The 19,576-nt window shown below is 48.9% G+C and overlaps 8 protein-coding genes across 8 annotated transcripts; 5 read left to right on the forward strand and 3 right to left on the reverse strand.

Moving 5' to 3' along the window:
• Positions 1 to 320: 320 nt before the first annotated feature.
• On the forward strand, positions 321 to 3,848 carry N7478_007074 (putative nonsense-mediated mRNA decay protein (Nmd5); the record flags this gene model as incomplete). The annotated part of the gene is made up of 6 exons (XM_056923288.1): positions 321 to 410; positions 490 to 568; positions 665 to 1,125; positions 1,194 to 1,378; positions 1,453 to 3,617; positions 3,679 to 3,848. 6 exons carry the CDS (start codon positions 321 to 323, stop codon positions 3,846 to 3,848), a joined length of 3,150 nt encoding a protein of 1,049 aa, XP_056781325.1.
• A 1,000-nt stretch (positions 3,849 to 4,848) lies between these two features.
• N7478_007075 (uncharacterized protein) lies at positions 4,849 to 5,076 on the forward strand (the record flags this gene model as incomplete). Its single annotated transcript, XM_056923289.1, has 1 exon — positions 4,849 to 5,076. One exon carries the CDS (start codon positions 4,849 to 4,851, stop codon positions 5,074 to 5,076), a length of 228 nt encoding a protein of 75 aa, XP_056781326.1.
• Positions 5,077 to 5,446: 370 nt separating this feature from the next.
• Positions 5,447 to 6,400, reverse strand: vip1 (putative actin cytoskeleton protein (VIP1); the record flags this gene model as incomplete). Its single annotated transcript, XM_056923290.1, has 3 exons — positions 5,447 to 6,071; positions 6,146 to 6,232; positions 6,321 to 6,400. 3 exons carry the CDS (start codon positions 6,398 to 6,400, stop codon positions 5,447 to 5,449), a joined length of 792 nt encoding a protein of 263 aa, XP_056781327.1.
• A 364-nt stretch (positions 6,401 to 6,764) lies between these two features.
• N7478_007077 (zinc-binding alcohol dehydrogenase family protein) lies at positions 6,765 to 7,853 on the reverse strand (the record flags this gene model as incomplete). The annotated part of the gene is made up of 1 exon (XM_056923291.1): positions 6,765 to 7,853. One exon carries the CDS (start codon positions 7,851 to 7,853, stop codon positions 6,765 to 6,767), a length of 1,089 nt encoding a protein of 362 aa, XP_056781328.1.
• A 638-nt stretch (positions 7,854 to 8,491) lies between these two features.
• Positions 8,492 to 9,531, reverse strand: N7478_007078 (uncharacterized protein; the record flags this gene model as incomplete). The annotated part of the gene is made up of 3 exons (XM_056923292.1): positions 8,492 to 9,061; positions 9,122 to 9,195; positions 9,309 to 9,531. 3 exons carry the CDS (start codon positions 9,529 to 9,531, stop codon positions 8,492 to 8,494), a joined length of 867 nt encoding a protein of 288 aa, XP_056781329.1.
• A 1,086-nt stretch (positions 9,532 to 10,617) lies between these two features.
• Positions 10,618 to 12,252, forward strand: N7478_007079 (uncharacterized protein; the record flags this gene model as incomplete). Its single annotated transcript, XM_056923293.1, has 1 exon — positions 10,618 to 12,252. The coding sequence occupies one exon, from the start codon at positions 10,618 to 10,620 to the stop codon at positions 12,250 to 12,252; it is 1,635 nt and encodes a 544-aa protein (XP_056781330.1).
• A 990-nt stretch (positions 12,253 to 13,242) lies between these two features.
• N7478_007080 (carbamoyl-phosphate synthase (glutamine-hydrolyzing) CPA2) lies at positions 13,243 to 17,061 on the forward strand (the record flags this gene model as incomplete). The annotated part of the gene is made up of 3 exons (XM_056923294.1): positions 13,243 to 13,594; positions 13,823 to 16,878; positions 16,954 to 17,061. The coding sequence occupies 3 exons, from the start codon at positions 13,243 to 13,245 to the stop codon at positions 17,059 to 17,061; spliced, it is 3,516 nt and encodes a 1,171-aa protein (XP_056781331.1).
• A 714-nt stretch (positions 17,062 to 17,775) lies between these two features.
• On the forward strand, positions 17,776 to 19,514 carry N7478_007081 (S-adenosylmethionine-dependent methyltransferase; the record flags this gene model as incomplete). Its single annotated transcript, XM_056923295.1, has 3 exons — positions 17,776 to 18,039; positions 18,167 to 18,463; positions 18,546 to 19,514. 3 exons carry the CDS (start codon positions 17,776 to 17,778, stop codon positions 19,512 to 19,514), a joined length of 1,530 nt encoding a protein of 509 aa, XP_056781332.1.
• Positions 19,515 to 19,576: the final 62 nt, after the last annotated feature.

The following is a 19,576-nucleotide window of genomic DNA, read 5'->3' on the forward strand; positions in this document are numbered from 1 at the left end:
ACACACCATTCTTATACTATAAATCTAGTTGGCAAGGGCATAGAGTCATCCGAGTGGAGTCTCCCAAAATCGTTCAGTGTGCGCTGATTAGCTGCGGGGCGACCGCCTACGAAAATCCCAAATAATCTTTCTCCGTCTTTTCCCCCTCGAACATTTGAACTTTTGTGTACTTTTCCTTTTGGTGTTCACCTCCCTGTCCGTTTCCCTGGGACTACTCGAATCTTTTAATCTCCGCCATATCCTCCCCCTCCCGTGCTTTCTCGGGGTTCCTTGGAGTTATCATTGTGATTTTTTTTTCTGGCGCTGGGGTGGTTTGAAAGATGGACGTCACGGCCCTGCGAGACCGCATCCAGGCGACTTTAGACCCAAATGCGGAGAATCGCGGACAAGCGGAGTTGGATCTGAAATATGTATGTTGCTATACACATGTTGGTGGGGTTGATGCGTGAGACTGACCTCGTGGGGGGCATTTACCCCCTCTATTTCTAGGCCGAGACTCAGCCCGGTTTTATCAATGCGCTACTAGATATCTTGCAAGGGGAGCAGAACAATGCGGTTCAGCTGTCTGGTGTGTCTATCCGTTATGGATGAGTGGTTATAATCATGGAATGAAGATGATTTAAAAAAAAAGGTCACGGTTGTCGCTAATCCCGCCTCCTTTCAGCCGGTGTCTACCTGAAAAACCGAATCAGCCGCGGATGGGCGCCTATCGACGACAGCCCCTCACGAAATCCCATCCCTGAATCCGAGAAGCCTAGTTTCCGCGAGAGGCTGATTCCTGCCCTCGCCTCTACCCCGCCAAATGTTCGCGCCCAGCTGGTCCCCCTTCTCCAGAAGATCTTGCAAAATGATTTTCCCGAGCAGTGGCCTGGATTCCTGGATCTCACCCTTCAGTTGCTTGGAACCAACGATGCGAGGTCCGTTTACGCAGGTCTGCAGTGCCTGTTGGCAATCTGCCGTGTTTACCGATTTAAGGCTGGAGAGAAGCGCGAGGAGTTCGATAAGATTGTGGAGCACTCTTTCCCACAGTTGCTGGGCATTGGTCAGAGATTGGTCGATGAGGAGAGTTTGGAGGCAGCGGAGATGCTCCGTATTGTTGTGAAGGCTTTCAAGCATGCTATTTACGTGGGTGGATTGTATCCCTGGTTAATAAGTTTTTGGGCGAAAAAAAACTGACTGGGAATCATCTTTAGTTCGAGCTTTCGCCTTCTCTACAGACCCACCAGGCCACAGTGGATTGGTGCACATTGTTCTTGAGAATCATCTCCAAGACACCCCCTGCTAACTCCATGGGCGACTCAAAGGAAGAGCGGGAACTGAACCACTGGTGGAAGTGCAAGAAGTGGTCATATGCCAACCTGAACCGTCTATTTATCAGGTATGATATTCACCGCGACACGGAGTTGAGACATCGAACTTGTATATTGATTTGTGGCTTTTTCCGTCCCTTAGATACGGCAACCCCACCACTATGTCGAAGCAATCCACACCTGACTACACCCCCTACGCGAAAACCTTCATTGGTACATTTGCCCCGGAGATTCTCAAGGGATACCTGCAGGAGATCGAGAAGTGGGTCTCTAAATCCCAATGGCTCAGCAACTCTGCCATCTCATACACCTTGGTCTTCATGGAGGAGTGTGTTAAGCCCAAGGCAATGTGGGATCACCTTAAGCCTCACATGGAGAACTTGATTGCACACTTCGTCTTCCCCATCTTGTGCCAGACGGATGAGGATATTGAGCTGTTCGAGGATGACCCGTCAGAGTACCTGCACCGTAAATTGAACTTCTACGAGGAAGTTTCAGCACCCGATGTTGCCGCCACCAACTTCCTGGTTTCACTTACAAAGAACCGCAAGAAGCAGACCTTCTCCATCCTCACATTTGTTAACAGCGTTGTCAGCAAGTACGAGTCCGCCCCTGATGACCAGAAGCAGCCCCGCGAGAAGGAGGGTGCTCTCCGCATGATTGGATCTCTCGCCTCCGTTATTCTCGGAAAGAAGAGCCCAATTGCTGACCAAGTTGAATACTTCTTCGTTCGCCACGTCTTCCCCGAATTCCGCAGTCCCCACGGCTTCCTGCGTGCCCGTGCTTGTGACACCCTGGAGAAGTTTGAGCAGCTTGATTTCAAGGACCCTAACAACTTGATGGTCATTTACCGCAACATTCTGGAGTCCATGACTGACTCTGAGCTGCCTGTCCGAGTTGAGGCTGCTCTGGCTCTCCAGCCTTTGATCCGCCACGACGTCATTCGCACCTCAATGCAACAAAATATTCCTCAGATCATGCAGCAGCTTCTCAAGCTGGCCAACGAAGTCGACGTTGACGCCTTGGCCAATGTTATGGAGGACTTCGTTGAGGTTTTCTCCGCAGAGCTTACTCCTTTCGCTGTGGCATTGAGCGAGCAGCTCCGTGACACCTACATGCGTATTGTTGGTGAGCTCTTGGAACGCAACGCTACTAAGGGCGGAGATGAAGAATTTGGCGATTTCCTGGATGACAAGAGTATCACCGCTCTTGGTGTTCTGCAGACCATCGGAACTCTGATCCTTACTTTGGAGAGTACACCTGATGTCCTTCTGCACCTGGAAACCGTTCTTATGCCCGTAATCAGCATTACCCTGGAGAACAAGCTTTACGACTTGTATAACGAGGTTTTTGAGATCATTGACAGCTGTACTTTCGCTTCCAAGAACATTTCGCCCACTATGTGGCAGGCATTTGAGCTGATCCACAAGACCTTCAAGGCTGGCGCTGAACTGTACCTTGAGGACATGCTGCCTGCTCTTGACAACTACGTTGCTTACGGCTCTGACATGCTTGTCCAAAGCCCGGCTTACCTTGGTGCCATTGTCGGCATGGTGGAAGACATCTTCCGCGATGACAAGGTCGGCGGTGTTGATCGCATTTGCGGCTGCAAGCTTGCTGAGACTCTGATGCTCAACCTCCGAGGTCACATTGACCAGTACATCCCGCTCTTCATTGAGCTTGCTATGACTGTCATCGATGCCGGTGAGGCTCGCACCAAGTCTTACCGCATTCACCTGATGGAGATGGTCATCAATGCCATCTACTACAACTCTGTTCTCAGTCTCCAGGTTCTTGAGGCCAAGGGCTGGACCAACAAGTTCTTCAGCAGCTGGTTCTCCAACATTGACAACTTCCGTCGTGTACACGACAAGAAGCTGTCTATTGCTGCCATCAGCTCGCTTCTCACCATGAAGGCTGGCGATGTCCCACCAAGCGTCCAACAAGGATGGCCCAGACTTCTGCAGGGAGTGACCCGGCTCTTCCAGACTCTGCCCGCTGCGCTCAAAATGCGCGAGGACGCCACCAAGGAGTCTGACTTCACCCTTGATGATGACGATGAGATTGACGATGATGAGGATAATGACTGGGATGGTGAGGTTGAATGGAACGAGGAAGAGGTTGAGGGAGCCCTTGAGGATGACGTTGCCGACGAGAGCGCAGCCTACCTTGAGTTCCTCAACCAGGAGGCCCAGAAATTCGGCTCTTTCGTAGACGACGAGGACGATGAGCTGGATGAAGAGAGTCTCCTCGAAACACCCCTGGACAAGGTCGAGCCATACGGCATGTTCAAGCAGGTTTTCCTGAGTATGTTGTCCCACCCTTCTAATCCCAATTGATCCTTGACTAACTTTCCCTTTCTTTACAGACCTCCAGTCAGAGCAGCCACAACTGTACGAGAGCTTGATCAAGGTTCTCGGCCCCGATGAGCAGCAGGTCATCCAGTCTGTCTTCCACGAGGCCGATGCCAAGGCTGTGCTCGCTCAGCAGAACGCTGAAGCCGCTGCCGCCGCCATGCAAGCCAACGGCGCCCAATAGGCCACCCATACATAGCGAGCATCAACAAAACACATCCAGCGAGTGTCTGAAATGCTCACTATCACTACAGGTCTCTTGTGGGGATTTCCCATGATTCCTTATTCACGAGACATATGCCCCTTTTCATGTCTTTCCTCCTACATTCTAGATCATGTCTACCTCCCGTCCATACTTGTCTTTGTTCTTTTTGTGCGATTTACATTTCTCCTTTCAACCCTTTTTTTTCCAACTTTTTTTCATGTCCGCTCTGATGTGCCCTCAAAAGTCCCGACACCCCCTCCCCCTTCCTAATCAACCTCATTGCACAGATTCCCCAAAGATACCTTTACCTCATTAGGTCTAGGTGGTATATCAGCTACTGAAAATTTTTGAGTGCATGATACTTTTTTTCTAGTAATTTTTGTAGATCCTGTTCTCAGTAAATATAAATCAGGATTAGAATCGATCATCCTGGTGATCTGCAGTATTTCCCCCTAAAATTATCCGAAAAGCTTCATCTATATGGCGGCACGTGATCTGCAGACAAATGCTGGAAATGATGTCACTCAATCCCACCTGGGTACTTATTTCCTTGTAGATCTGGTAAGAAGCTTAAAACAGCCAAAGAATAACTCACCGTGGAATACTTGATCTGCATCCAACGTTATGGCAGGACCACGCATAGCACAATTTAACGTCATCATGATGAACCACCCAAGTGACCGGTTTAAGACTTCGTCACGTCAGCTCAATCGAGAATTCAACTACTAGAAACAAGTTCAATGATTCAGCACTTAACACTTTAAAGATTCCAATTATCTTCTTTTCCTACTAATTATTTCTGAATCTATCATCTACGATCATCTACTCATACTTGCATCCTGACAAAGTCACTCATCCTCATACATACCAGTACTACCTCCCAAGGTTAGTCTTCAAATTTCAGTCCAATGCATTATACTCTTAGCATCTAACAATATGTCATTTAGCATCCGAAAGCTATATCAAATCAAACACCACAATGTCCGCTCCCAACGCAGGCCGTCAATCTCCCTCCGAGGACCGCCAATCAGGTGCCCAGCAGCGCGATGTCCCAGGAAGTGGCAAGATCGGGGGTTCCTCCTCGCGCCCAGAACCTGAATTCTCGCAACAGTCATCCGACAAATCGAAGTCTGATACATTGGAAAGTAACCCGAAGCACCCACTAGAGGATATCGAGGCGGCGAAGTATGCGAAGGGATCATCATGAAGATAGTCACATCAGAATTGAGAAGTTTATTCCTGTTGGCATCAATACTTTAACGAAATTATTACACGTTTATTCACAAATTTTTCACAAATTTAAGAAGGCTTATCATACATGCATTTTCTTGAGTAGAAATTATCGTATTCATTGTAGGAAATTGAGAAGTCGTATGTCCGAAACTAATTTAATAACTTAATAAGACTAAAAGGGAATCAAGTCGCTACAGAATCGAAATCACATCGCAATCGTAAGCTCGTCCCGGAAACATGTGTAGAGCAGATTGAAATGCCCAACACTAGAAAAAGCATGATAACGCAGGAACCCAGTCTTCAGTCTTGACCTCCTATCTACTTCCAGTGGTTTAGAAATCAATCTAAGCCTTAGGCTCAGTAAGGGTAGCCTCAGTAGAAGGAGCAATGACAGGGGCAGCAGAAGTAGTAGCGTCAGTAGTAGTGGTAGCTGCAGGAGCAGACTCATTCTCAGCACCACGACCAAGCTTCAGATCCGCAAGACGACGAGCCTCATTGTGAATATCACGAACCTGCTTATCACCCTGGATGTAGAAATCACGCAGCTTCTGGCCGGTGGGATGCTCAAGAGCCTTCTCAAAGTAAGAGCCCAATGAAGACCAACCGGTAGAAGCCTTGTTGGAGATCTGGTAGCTTTCATCAAGACCACGAGCACGCTCGGTAGCGTTGAACTTCTTGTCGAAGTTGGCCAGGGCAGATGTGAACTTGGATGAGAAGCCGTGCTTCTGGTCTAGTGCGATGGCCTTTTGAATTGCACCATCGCTGACGACATATCCGTGCGCAAGGTACTCGGCTACAATGCGGGAGCGGGGCTTGTCTTCTTGTTCGATGTGTTCGTGCTCGGCTTCCTTCTCGGAGTTCTGTGCGGCTGTAGCGCCAGCGAGGTCGTCGATGTTAGAGGCGGCTTCGACGTGGACTTGGGAAGCACCTAATTGGGTTTGGTCGAGGAGGAGAGCGGTTCTCGCGGCGCTGTAATAGAAAGGTCAGATTTTATTTGTTCTTGGTTGGGGTTCGGCTTGACTAGTGCGGGGTAGTTGGCTTACGCTTCCTTTTCGAAGGTGACGGTTGCGGACTTGGGAGAGTCGGCTTCGGAGGTGGTTGGGGTGATGGAGAGGGAGGTGATCTTTCCACTGTGAAACTCGTTAGCTAGGATGATTTTATTTTTTATTTGATTTTCTTGTTGGCTTCGTAAAGCTTGTTTTGGTGAGGTATACGAACCAGAAGCTGAAGAAGTCGCGGACATCCTTCTCGGCGGTGGCGGGGGCAATGCCCGAAACGTGAATAGTGGTGCCAGACATGTTGGAGGTTTGGATATGCAAAGTAAGGAGGTATTTGCAGGGGATTTGATTATTTTCAGGAGTGAGAGAAAGGAGAAATGGGTGATGTCAAGTATTTATAGACCTGCGCCACAGGTGACGTAGAGCGGGGCAGCACCGCCTCGTCATACTCTATACAATTTAATCTAAAGTGGGCACGGCCAAGTTTAATGCTGAGCTAGTTCGATTCAAGCTATTGGCGATTTATTAATAGCATGCGAAATAGGCAGTAACTTTAGTTTTGTTTATGTGTTTATACTAACTTGATAGATCTGCGCTCAAGTTAAATACATGTGATCCTCAAGCTCTATGCTGATCTGTGGCAAGAGTTCAACAGCTGCCCTGATCAAAAATGAACTTGCCACTGACCAGTCACAGTTCCATTCGAATACCCATCCAAAGTCTTGTTAACAATATCTAGATCCAGACCTTTGATAACCTGGAAGCTAGTTGGCTTTAGCTTTTCTTCTTCAATCCAGCCAACAATATTTTCCCATAGCGGGATAGTAGTAATAGGACTCCCAGTGGACACACCCAGTACATCTAGAGTATCGAAGCCTGCGGGCTTTTGCGACGACAATTTTGATACATCAACCGGTCCCAAAGGTATCAGACGAGCAAGCTTGCCAGTCTTTGTATTCGATAAAGCCTCAACGCCAACATATTGGTTCCCCGGTTCGTTGATCGTGTCAAAGGCGTATATCAAATTATCTCCGACGATCTCTTGAACTTCAGCAGCAATATCCGTAGCTGACAGAGTTCTGTCAATGACATGCGTTGCTCCCAGTGCTTGAGCATCTGCTGCACCTTTCAAGCCAGCGACAACTATAATTTTACCAATCCCTACCAATGCAGCCAATTGAATGCCGAACTTTCCAGTATTCGAACCACCACCAAGAATCAGTAACGATGTACCTTTGTAATCAAACTCTGCTGCTACTGGATCCCAAGGTGCAGGGATACCAAAGCAACTTTTGTCGAAGAGAGCGACTGCAGCAGGCACGCAATTGGTAGGCACTGTCGCCATTTGAGCATCGGTAAATCCTGAAGGTACTTTGGCTGAGTATTTGATATCTAGAATTGCATATTCTTGGAGTCCTTGGGTGTCAAAATTTGGCGCTCCGAAATTGAAGTAGCCCCCTAAGTTCGGTCCTAGCAATCCAGCTTGTCCGAAGACATGGTCTCCTTCCTTGAAGCGAGTGACATTAGGACCTAGGCTGGTTACAACGCCGACGACATCTGCGCCTAGGATGGCAGGAAGATGATCTTTAATGAAAAGGCCGTGATCTCGAGATTTGGCATCGTGCGGGTTCAGACCTGCTACTGTGACTTTGACGAGGACTTCTCCTTCCTTGGGTGCAGGTATCGAGCGCGAAACCTTGCTGAGGGGCTCGCCGAGTTTTGTCACAAGAAGAGCAACTTGGGTTTCTGCCATATTGTATGTGAAATCTGGTTGAGATTAGGGAGACTGGTGAATCAGTATATCGCCACTAAAAGCCTAAAGGTGATAGTTGCTTCTTATATGTTGGTAATGACTGGTGAACTTTATGTAGTCCGAACTTAGATTATAAATCATTCTCAACGAGCCGTAGGCGTGATGACAAGACCTTCCACCAGTATGACAAATGGTCTTGGAAGGGTCATTATGCAAAAAGAATAATTGTGAACATTAAATAAACCGCCCCCACGACACAGCATAAGTGGCCGGCGGGATGGCATATCCTGACTTCCGGCCCAGACGGCCTAAACTAATGCCGGTCTAGTTCAAATGTTGATGTGATGAGATCGCATTCATATACACTACATGATAAGAATTAAGTGCCTTACAGACCTATACTTACTAGAAAATATAAATGTCAAAAAAAAAGTCTTCTGGGTTCTTTCACAATCTCTAGATAAAAGTTTGCCTGCAAACCATACCCGAAGTAAAAAGATAAGCATAGAAAGAGAGAAAGTCTGGTAAAAAGCACTGCTCCCGGCAGACAAAGTGAAAGGAATGCAAGAAAAGAATGAGAAAAAGAAAAAGAAAAAGAAAGCCTGAATGAAAGCAGGGCCCGAAAAGAAAGTAATTCGTCAAGAATTCGCCGTTTCCTCCTTTTGTTTCTTCAATATCTGTTCCAACTCCCGTACCCGCCGTCGCAGCTGCTCATTCTCCCGTTTGGTGGTTTCCAATTCCGACTTATGTAAAGCGGCCTCTTCATACCGGGCTAGAGAATTGCTGGAAAGACCCAAGTGTGTTTGAGATACCGACGTTCGATGTGGATAGATCGAAGGACTGTTTCCAAAATGGGACACATGATCTGGATGTGGGTGTTGCGTATATGAATTTAGTGATCCGATCGATGGGCGACGGTGAGTGAGCGATGGTTCACGGCTTCGGGGCGTGCGATGATGCTCAGTTCTGGAGGGTGCGATTCCAGTCACGCTTGCTTGGCTGCCCTGGACAGATGGGGTTTGGGAGCTCAGGCTGGATGAAGAGCGTTGTCGGCGGTATGAATGGGAGTGTGTGGAACTGCCCAACGATGGGGAGCCATGGGTGGTGCCATCTGGGGGCTCGTTTAGAGTTGAGGTTGAAGATGTAGTTGATGCTACGGATGCAGTCTGCTGGCGGAGAAGAGAGAGCTCTCGGGTCAAGCGATTTACCTGTTATTGAAGTTTTTGTTAGCGGGTGGGTATAGTTGTTTGTGAAGATGTTTGACCTACCATCGCCTCTTGCTCTTTCTCCAGAACCGAGTGCAAGTCAGATGGAGTCAACGGCTTGGGATGTCGCAGAGGTCCTGTAGTTCATCATTCTGTTAGTGTCCAGAAATAGAAACAGCGAGAGTAAAAAAAATCAAATTCAAAAATAATTGAAGTATGACATAGCCATGAATGTGGTATATTTATTTACCTTGAGCGCTACTAGTGACATCATGCTCAGTCGATCCCAACGGTGGACTTCCCCCATGAAGAGAACTGGAACTTTGAAGAGAATGTCGCATAATGGGAGATGGGGGAACCACAGTGGGGAGAGACGTGGTGGCTGCTCGGGGCCGTTGAGGGGTAGAAATGAGGTCGGTCATGGCGGAGGTGTTGAGATGAGTGTCCAGCTCTTCTGGGCCAGCAGAAGGCATGTCAGTCCGGAAGAGGGGGAGACTGTGGAACTATAAAGGCTGTTTTGGCGTTGGGCAGCGAGGAAGGCAAAACACTGCCCCTTGATCGGAATGCCGCGAGACATTCCCGGGGAGAGAGGGAGGGTATGATGGGGATGCAGGTGAGTTCATTTGACGCACGATGCAGGCAGCTACCTAGTTTCAATGTAGAATTGAATTGATGACAGCTTGCAAATAATAATGCAATAGCGCAATAATGGGACGGGAATTGTTTGATCGGGTCATTGTTATTGGCTGGTCTTTGGTACCTGAGTTAGATCCGAGTCCTTTTATTGTTGATATTGTTGATGTTGATATTGGGATTATCTATTAAGCTATAGACTTATTTTCTATATACACTTGTGATATACAAAGTCAATTCATATTTGACAGAATCTATGTCTTCTCGCCCGTTACCGTTACCTGTGTATACGTTATGTAGTAGTATGCGAGCAGCAAGGTTCTTTGTACATGCGTTTGCAGATGGATGTATACATCAACCCTTCCTGAGTGAACGAGGCAGATTAATGTACATAGAACCAGTTGTCCTTTTTGTTTAAACATTCCGAAAACTACGCAAAAGCCTCGATCGCCATGGCAAACAGGCGAAACACAATTTAATTAAATCATTGCTGGAATCTCGTCATTAAGATATGGATCTTCTACCTGATCTACAATGACGATGTACAGTGCTCGGGCCTCTTATGAGATGTCTCAACTCTAGTTGCCAACAGAGCCACAGCTAGATGACCGATCATACTGTAAACATCAAAACTGAAAAGACGCATCCACTCCTCCTCACAGCAGGCAAACGAGCTATATTCCCACTAGTATAAACAAAAATAACGTAGATAAGCCCCAAAATAATCCCAAAATAAGCTCGCGGATCTGCGGTTTACATAATCTCCACCTCCGCGGAACCAAAACAATCGGGGAAACAAGCTGCGTCGAATTCATGCAAGATAAAAGACAAACAATGATCGGAATCATATGAAACGTCTCCTCCCCACTGTTTCAGGAATTCATACACAGTTGCCGACCGGGGGAAAACCCTCTACCAATGATACCATGGCCCAATCTTACGAACCCTACGAGCCCAACGAACCCCCTACCCACATTCCATCTTTCGTGAGGCAGCTCACTCCTTACGTCAAGACGGAGCAGGAAACCCTCCGCATCCGCCAGGTCTTGACATCCTACCTTCGATCCCTGATCGTCTTCAACGACGACACTGCCCATGCCTCCCACCTTGCTCTCTGCGCGCCCGCAGACGCAGTCCAAGATGTTAAGCGCATCCCGATCGAACTCACCGGCCTGAGGAAAGAATACCTGAAGGCATTGCAAGCAAATGTAGCCGCCAGGAAGGAGTTCAATGGCTTATCCGACGATGTGGCCTCCCTGAGACGCCAGAGGGTGTCTCGCACACGCCCTGCTGACCCCGCCGATCCGCAGGAACCCGGCGCGGACCTGCGTGATTACCTTTTGCTCCTGCGGGATCGCCGACGCCATTCCAAGCTCCAGATCTTCCAGCATTACTTGGAGGAGTTTAGACAGAAAGGAGCTACAACGGTGGATCTGGGCGAAGAGAGCATCGCGCAGCAATCGGTGTTACCAGAGGGACTGGAAACGGATACAAGTGGTGGTCGAAATGGGACCGATACAGATCTAGATGGACTTGTGCACAAGCTCGAAAGAGCTGTGGTGCGTGCCCGTACACAATTGGACCAGGAGAAACGCTTGTTCGAGAAAGCTAAGGCGCAACACGATTCCCGAGAGGAGACATCTGAAGATCTCACAACCGCTGTAAAGGCACAGGCATTGCAGCGAACACGCGATGAGTTGGTACAATGGGTTGAAGAACGGCTGGTCAGCGAGGTAGACCCCGATGAAAGTCTGGTGCAAGATATGCCGCCCGAGGAGATTGAAAAGGCCCAACGGTTACTAGAAGAGCAGAAGGCTCATATTAAAGAACAATATGAGGCTTATCTACAGGCTCGACGGCAGCTTCTCGATGTTGCGTCTAGGGCTTGCCAACCTGCCACTGTGCCTCCGAAGCCACCATCTCGTTCTACCTATAGAATGGAAATCCCCCCAGAGGAGATCTCGCCTCCAATCCCGGTTGATGTTTTGTCCTATGCAACTGAGACTCTGATCCCACTGTCCAAGAGCCAAAAATCATTGGCCCTCCAAAAGTCCTACCTTTCTGCACTCCTTGCTAAAGAGAAATCCACAACCCTGCGAGCTTTACACCGTCTCCGCGACGAGAGCCACCTGCTCCACGAGTATCCCATGCTCGCGCACCAACCCCGCTTCAAACATGCTGTTGCAGCCCTTAGCTCGCGCAATTCTTCCCAATCACCCGACGAGAAGCAGTCCGACGAACTTGTCAGTCTGGCTGAGGCATGGTCATTTGCCTCTGATGCTGCGGCCTCTAACGAGCGAGAATACATTCAGCAAAAACTCTTATTGGGAACTGAAGTCAATCAAGATGCACGGAAGGTCTTGGGTGATGTTTATGGTACTCTTAATCAGGATCTAGATAGTGTTTTGCAAGAGGGTGTGGATCCCGAACAAAGAACGACAGATATCTGGACCTCCGAAGCTCGCACCGTGCGAGGGACCGGCGACCACAGTGGGTCCCGTTTGGAGAAAAGACCAAAGGGTCCCTGGTCGGGATTGAGCGGGCGCATTGGAGTGGAATGATGATAGGCTGGATCTGAAGTATGTTTGATTGCGAAGAGAGAGAAAAAGTCTGTCAACCACACATTATAACGGGTTGGAATGAATTGATCTACATTCCCCCTCGGGGAATACAAAATTGTATATAATATTTCTGTGAACTGGATTCTGTATAATTACATGTAATTCCTTCAATTATGAAATTGTTCTACCTTATCTAAGATACTTCCAGTAGGTGCATGTTTACGTATTTACAACAGTAAGATCGAATAATCGAGGCTTATGCTGGATTGTGTGCATGTACTAGTCTCCCACCATTACACTTAGAACTTGAAATAGACTAGCGAAACCAAATGACGTACCTATAAAAAGGGAAAATCTCTCGTAAGTTGAACACTTTCCCGGCCCGGGCGCACACAATCCATATCTTTTTATCTGTGGGGATTTGCGCTAAAGGGGACGAGTTCCGGCATCGGCATAGGGAGGAGATATATGGTCCATACTGACAGATAGGCACATCCAGTCTGGATATTTGACTTTCATATGGTCTTTTTCTTATAGAAGTTTATGGATGGGGTGAGCAATGTCTAATTAATTAATTTAATTAACTCAATCTTGTTCAATTGCTCTGCAGGGGCAGATTGGAATTTATATGTGCTCGGGTGTCTCCACTAGCTAAACATCCACTGGATTTAACGATTGACTCATACTTGAAGAAATAGTAGGAGATAAAAAAAATTTACTAAAAGAAATAAACTCATTCTTGTAGTTTCCTTTCCTCTTTATTCATCTTTGTATTATACTTCAATTGTCCTTCCTTCGTCCCTTTTCTCCCATCGAAGAAAAAAAAAGCCAAAAGAAAAAAAAGAGTGGACCCGATACGGTGAAGAGGACGAGCCAATTAGCGAGGCCGGTGGGGGAAAAAAAAGACCTCCCGTCGGCGACTCATCCTCTGTATTCAACTTCCCACCATTGAGCCATTGAACCTATCTAGTTCTTGGAACTTGCGGCGCGATGGTTCTTGCAGCTCGCTGTGGGCAGGCAGCTAATTTGCTGCGCCAGCGATGTCTCGCTGAGACTCGCTCGGCTCTCCCTCTCCGTGCCTTCTCCTCTCAACCCTCCATTCGATCTACGGCCTCTGCTCTGCGTCTGCAGAAGCTCCCTTCCCCGGCCCGTTCTCAGCAGCTGCGTTCTTTCTCCAGTTCGCTTCTTCGTTTGGCTGAGGCTCAGAAGACTCCTTCCGCTGAGTCTTACCTTGCCAGCGGTGTTGTCAAGCCTGGCAGCAACCTTGTTGATGTGAAGAAGGTGCTCGTCATTGGTAGTGGTGGTCTTAGCATTGGCCAGGCTGGAGAGTTCGATTATTCCGGTACGTATTGAGAATTGGCTCCTGGAAACTATTGCAATGCACTGTGGTGTAGCCTGTTACTCCCTGAGGAGATGGTGTTGCGGATGCGGAGACGCAGGCACACGATAGCTTTCCCTTTTCAATACGCTGCGCTCTCCGCGGAGAATCGCATTGAGCTTGCCCACTTGCATATGAATTGTTTGTAAATATGGATCTGGAGTGCTGACATTTGGATTTTCTGTCAAATAGGCTCCCAGGCACTGAAGGCCTTGAAGGAGGCTGGTATCCAGTCCGTCCTGATCAACCCTAACATTGCGACCATTCAGACTGACCACAAGTTGGCTGATGAGGTCTACTACCTCCCTGTCACCCCCGAATATGTTACCCACGTTATCGAGCGCGAGCGTCCCGATGGTATTATGCTTACCTTCGGTGGTCAGACCGGTCTGAACTTGGGTGTCCAGATGAACCGCATGGGTATCTTCGAGCGCTACGGTGTCAAGGTTCTCGGAACCAGCATCCAGACTCTGGAGACTAGTGAGGATCGTGACCTCTTCGCCCAGGCACTGAATGAGATCAACATCCCCATTGCTGAGTCTATTGCTGTTAACACCGTTGACGATGCTCTGAAGGCTGCCGAGACCGTCGGCTACCCTATCATTGTTCGTTCCGCCTACGCTCTCGGTGGTCTGGGCTCTGGCTTCGCTGCCAACGAGCAGGAGCTTCGTGACCTCTCTTCTCGCTCCCTGTCTCTGTCTCCTCAGATCCTCGTCGAGAAGTCCCTGAAGGGCTGGAAGGAGGTCGAATACGAGGTCGTCCGTGATGCTGCCAACAACTGTATCACTGTCTGCAACATGGAGAACTTCGACCCTCTCGGTGTCCACACCGGTGACAGTATCGTTGTTGCCCCCAGTCAGACTCTGTCTGATGAAGAGTACCACATGCTCCGTACCGCCGCCATCAAGATTGTTCGTCATCTTGGTGTCGTTGGTGAGTGTAACGTCCAGTACGCTCTGCAGCCTGATGGACTCGATTACCGTGTCATTGAGGTCAACGCTCGTCTGTCGCGTTCTTCCGCTCTGGCCTCCAAGGCTACTGGTTACCCTCTTGCCTACACTGCTGCCAAGATCGGTCTGGGACACACTCTCCCTGAGCTTCCCAACGCTGTGACCAAGACCACCACTGCCAACTTCGAGCCCAGTCTGGATTACATTGTTACCAAGATCCCCCGTTGGGATTTGAGCAAGTTCCAGCACGTTAACCGTGACATTGGCTCTGCTATGAAGTCCATTGGTGAGGTTATGGCTATTGGTCGTACCTTCGAGGAGTCTCTCCAGAAGGCTATCCGTCAGGTTGACCCTAAGTACCTCGGTCTCCAGGGTGATCACTTCGAGAACCTCGACGACGTCCTGGCCAACCCTACCGACCGCCGCTGGTTGGCCGTTGGCCAAGCTATGCTTCACGAGGGCTACTCTGTGGACAAGGTCAATGAGCTCTCCAAGATCGACAAGTGGTTCTTGTACAAGATCCAAAACATTGTCGACTGCCACCACGAGCTCAAGGAGATCGGCAGCCTTTTCGGCCTCAAGCAGGAGATGATTATGAAGTCCAAGAAGCTTGGTTTCTCTGACAAGCAGATCGCTCTCCTGGTTGGTTCCACTGAGGATGATGTCCGCGCTCGCCGTAAGTCCTTCGGTATCACTCCCTGGGTTAAGAAGATTGATACCCTGGCTGCTGAGTTCCCTGCCGATACCAACTACCTGTACACTACCTACAACGCCACCTCCCACGATGTCACCTTCGATGACCACGGAACTATCATCCTGGGTAGCGGTGTTTACCGTATTGGTAGCTCCGTTGAGTTTGATTGGTGTGCCGTTAACGCCACTCTCTCCCTTCGCAACATGGGCAAGAAGACTGTGATGATCAACTACAACCCCGAGACTTACTCCACTGACTTTGATACCGCTGACAAGCTGTACTTCGAGGAGCTGTCTTACGAGCGTGTTATGGATATCTACGAGATGGAGGCTGCTAGCGGCGTCGTTGTCTCTGTCGGTGGCCAGCTTCCTCAGAACATTGCTCTCCGTCTGCAGGAGACCGGTGGTGCCCACATTCTGGGTACCAACCCTCTGGACATTGACAAGGCTGAGGATCGTCACAAGTTCTCTCAGATCCTGGACAGCATCGGTGTTGACCAGCCCGCCTGGAAGGAGCTTACCTCCGTCTCTGAGGCTGAGCGCTTTGCCGAGACCGTTGGCTACCCTGTCCTGGTTCGCCCCAGTTACGTCCTGTCTGGTGCTGCCATGAACGTCATCTACAGTGTTGATGAGCTCAAGGAGAAGCTGCTCAACGCTAGCGCTGTCTCCCCCGACCACCCCGTTGTTATCACCAAGTTCATTGAGGGTGCCGAGGAGATCGATGTTGACGCTGTTGCCTCCAACGGTAACCTCCTGATCCACGCTGTCAGTGAGCACGTTGAGCCCGCTGGTGTCCACTCCGGTGACGCCACTCTGGTTCTGCCCCCTGCCAACCTGGACGAGTCCATCATGGCCCGCGTCAAGGATATCGCCGAGAAGGTTGCCAAGGCCTGGAACATCACCGGTCCCTTCAACATGCAGATCATCAAGGCCGATGCTGAGGGTGCCGAGCCTCAGCTGAAGGTCATCGAGTGCAACCTGCGTGCTTCTCGTTCCTTCCCCTTCGTCAGCAAGGTCCTGGGTACCAACTTCATTGACGTTGCCACCAAGGCTCTTGTTGGCCGTGATGTCCCCGAGCCCCTCGATCTCATGCAGGAGAAGCGTGACTACCTCGCCACCAAGGTTCCCCAGTTCGCCTGGACCCGTCTGGCTGGTGCTGACCCCTTCCTGGGAGTTGAGATGTCCTCCACTGGTGAGATTGCTTGCTTCGGTAAGGATCTTGTTGAGGCCTACTGGGCTTCTCTCCAGTCCACCATGAACTTCCGTATGCCCGAGGCTGGTGAGGGTATCCTCCTCGGTGGTGACGTTAGCCAGGCTTACCTGGCCACTATCGTCGACTACCTGAACCCTATCGGTTACAAGTTCTACGCTGCCAATCCCGAGGTCAAGGCCCACATTGAGTCTACCTGCAAGGACAACGTCTCGGTGCAGGTCATCGAGTTCCCCAAGAACGACAAGCGTGCTCTCCGTGAGGTCTTCCAAAAGTACGACATCCGTGGTGTCTTCAACTTGGCCAAGACCCGTGCCAAGACCCAGCAGGATGAAGACTACGTTATGCGCCGTAACGCTGTTGACTTCTCTGTTCCTCTCTTCATGGAGCCCAAGGTAAGATATTCGCCCCCTTCCTAACATCCTCCCCTCAGATCTTTTCTATCTAAGATACTAATGCATACTCTACAGACTGCCCAGCTTTTCGCTCAGTGCATGAACGAGAAGATGCCCCGCGCCGAAGGCATCCCATCAGAGGTCCGCAGCTGGTCCGACTTCGTTGGTGGCAAGCTTCTGTAAATCAATGGCTCCTTGCACAAAATTGCCTAAACATCCACCTCGACCTGAACCCGTGTAGAGTGTACTCTACCGTCTGAATGTCACCGTGAGGTGGAAGAGTCTCTTGTCGATAGATGGCGTGCATTTACTGAATCCTCGAATTTGTCTTTTTCCGGTTTAATTATGTATTCAGGTTATTTTATTTTACCCTTTTCCCCATGGCGAAACAAGGTGGGGGACCTAGAGTTGGACTGTTCAACTCGGATGGATTCATATCTGTGCCGGACAATTTGGACCTGTTGATTTGGTCTGGTTTTGGGGTCTTTTTGTTGTTGTAGTTGGTTTTTGTGTTTCAGCGACAAAAGAATTTATTTTTTCTTCATATAATTTTCTCTTCTACTCCCCCGTAAACCTGGAACTGTCCATTGTATTTGCTTTTCAGCTCGAAGTAATTCATAGTGGTATGTAAACGTCGAATGACAACATTGCATCGAATCATGCAGGGATAGCTTGGGCGTACCCGGAATGGGAAAAACGCAAACATGGTGGATAGTATGATAACTCGAAATAATTGATTACTATGAGTAGCATATGTCCATCCCTAAGAATGTTCATGACCGAAAAGGTGGAATTTCATTTTGCCGTTCCGCACGGATTTGACACCTAAGATCCAAGGTAGAAACAAAGGGGACGCGATCAACATCAATTTGATTAATCCAATATATTCCCAAAGAAATGTCTTCCCAGGGCCATTTGCCATCAGTAACCACAAAGACTGTACCGGGCCCGGCCCCTAATGGCATGGGCAATGGCTTGTTCGCCACCGCAGATTTCAAGGTTGGCGAAGATGTTGTGCATGCTAAAACGCCCTTTGTGGCGGTTCTTGACTCCCCACGTTTGGAAGATACTTGCTCCGGCTGTTTTGGAAAACGTCAAATGGAAGGGAATTCGGATTTGAAAGCTTGTACTGGATGTCGAGTTGTGAAATATTGCGACCGGGTGAGTTTGATCAGTGAATGATGTTGTGACGGCTGCCGAACTATTCCGACTTTATCTTGGTGGTTCAAAATATTTCTCTTGATATGTTGCCTCGGTGTTGAATTTGCTGACATTGATATGGAATCAGACGTGCCAATCAAAAGACTGGAAGTTCGCTCATTCTTTAGAATGTAAAATCTTCCAGAACCTTAGGCCTCAGATCTTGCCCAACAATGCTCGTGCCATTCTGCGTATGGTTCTGCGCACTGGAAAGGGAAAATACACTACACAAGAACTGGGTGTATTCTCAAATCTTGAAACACACATTGCCGATATCCAGAAACACCAGGCCCAAATGGACCGTATCTCTCTCACTTCTCAGGCTGTCAAAAATTATTCAGAAAGTGACATGACCGAGGAGGCTATTTCTGCGTATGCCGCAAGAGTATGTTTAAAGATATATCTCTCACTTCTTGAATTAATCAGCAGAGGCTGAATGAGGATATGCGCTAATCGCTCACCACCAGCTGGACCTCAACTCCTTCAACTTGACGACAGCTATGTACGACCGTATTGGTCTGTATCTCCACCCATATGCAGCCCTCATCAATCACAGCTGCGACTACAACGCAACGGTCGGCTTTGAAGGAGAGGAACTCTATGTTAAAGCAATCAAACCTATCAAAAAGGACGAACAGATATTTGTCTCTTATATCGACACAACTACTCCCCTCGAAGTCCGCCGGGGTGAGCTTTCCGAGCGCTACTTCTTCAAATGCGACTGCACAAAATGTCAAAGGGGCACAAAACACGACGCACCAGAAAACGAATCCCTCTCTTCCTCACCTCTTTACCAAGAAGACAACCCACTAGCGTTCGTGGAAACCGCCGAGCGCGATGCCCTGGAGCTTCTTCAAACTGCCACAAAGCCAGAGACTAGCCCCGAAGAATCAATCAAAACACTCAAAAAAGCCTTAACCTTCCTCTCTTCAACATCTACCTGGCCCTTGACGAGACAACCGTACCCTCAGCTGAGAGACCAGCTCATTCTCTCATATCTCTCAACAAACAATTTCAGCGCTGCTTTCGTCCAGGCTGCGATCCGGTATCTGCGCACCGATCCACAGCTGTTTAGTCCCGCGCATCCAATTCGACAACTTCATGCGTGGATTTTAGCCAAACTCGCTATTTACCTTTCGCAGAGCTTTGAGACTAGTCCTGAGGATGCGGTGAGATTGAAGGATTATGAGTTGAACTTCCATTTTGTTCTTTGGTATGTGCTTGCGGATTTGGCGAGTAGGCAGATGGAGAGCTGTACCGTCCCGGCATTTAAGAGGTTGGTCGGGTCGAACTTTAAACAAGTGAATGATGAGTTCCGGGCTCAGGGGATTGACCTGGCAACTAACGATCAGGCTAAAGCTATGCTCAGTGGGGCGTGGGCGAAGCTTGAGAAGGTTGTTGAGGCGGCGTTGGAGAAGGAGAATATTGGCAACTAGTGGCTTTCAGGTCTTTACTTGAGACTGGATATTTATGGCTTTCAAGACTTGCTAGAGGTATT

Source organism: Penicillium angulare, assembly GCF_028827245.1.
Source record: "Penicillium angulare strain IBT 27051 chromosome Unknown utg000004l_segment0_segment0, whole genome shotgun sequence".
Classification (NCBI taxonomy): Eukaryota; Fungi; Ascomycota; class Eurotiomycetes; order Eurotiales; family Aspergillaceae; genus Penicillium; species Penicillium angulare.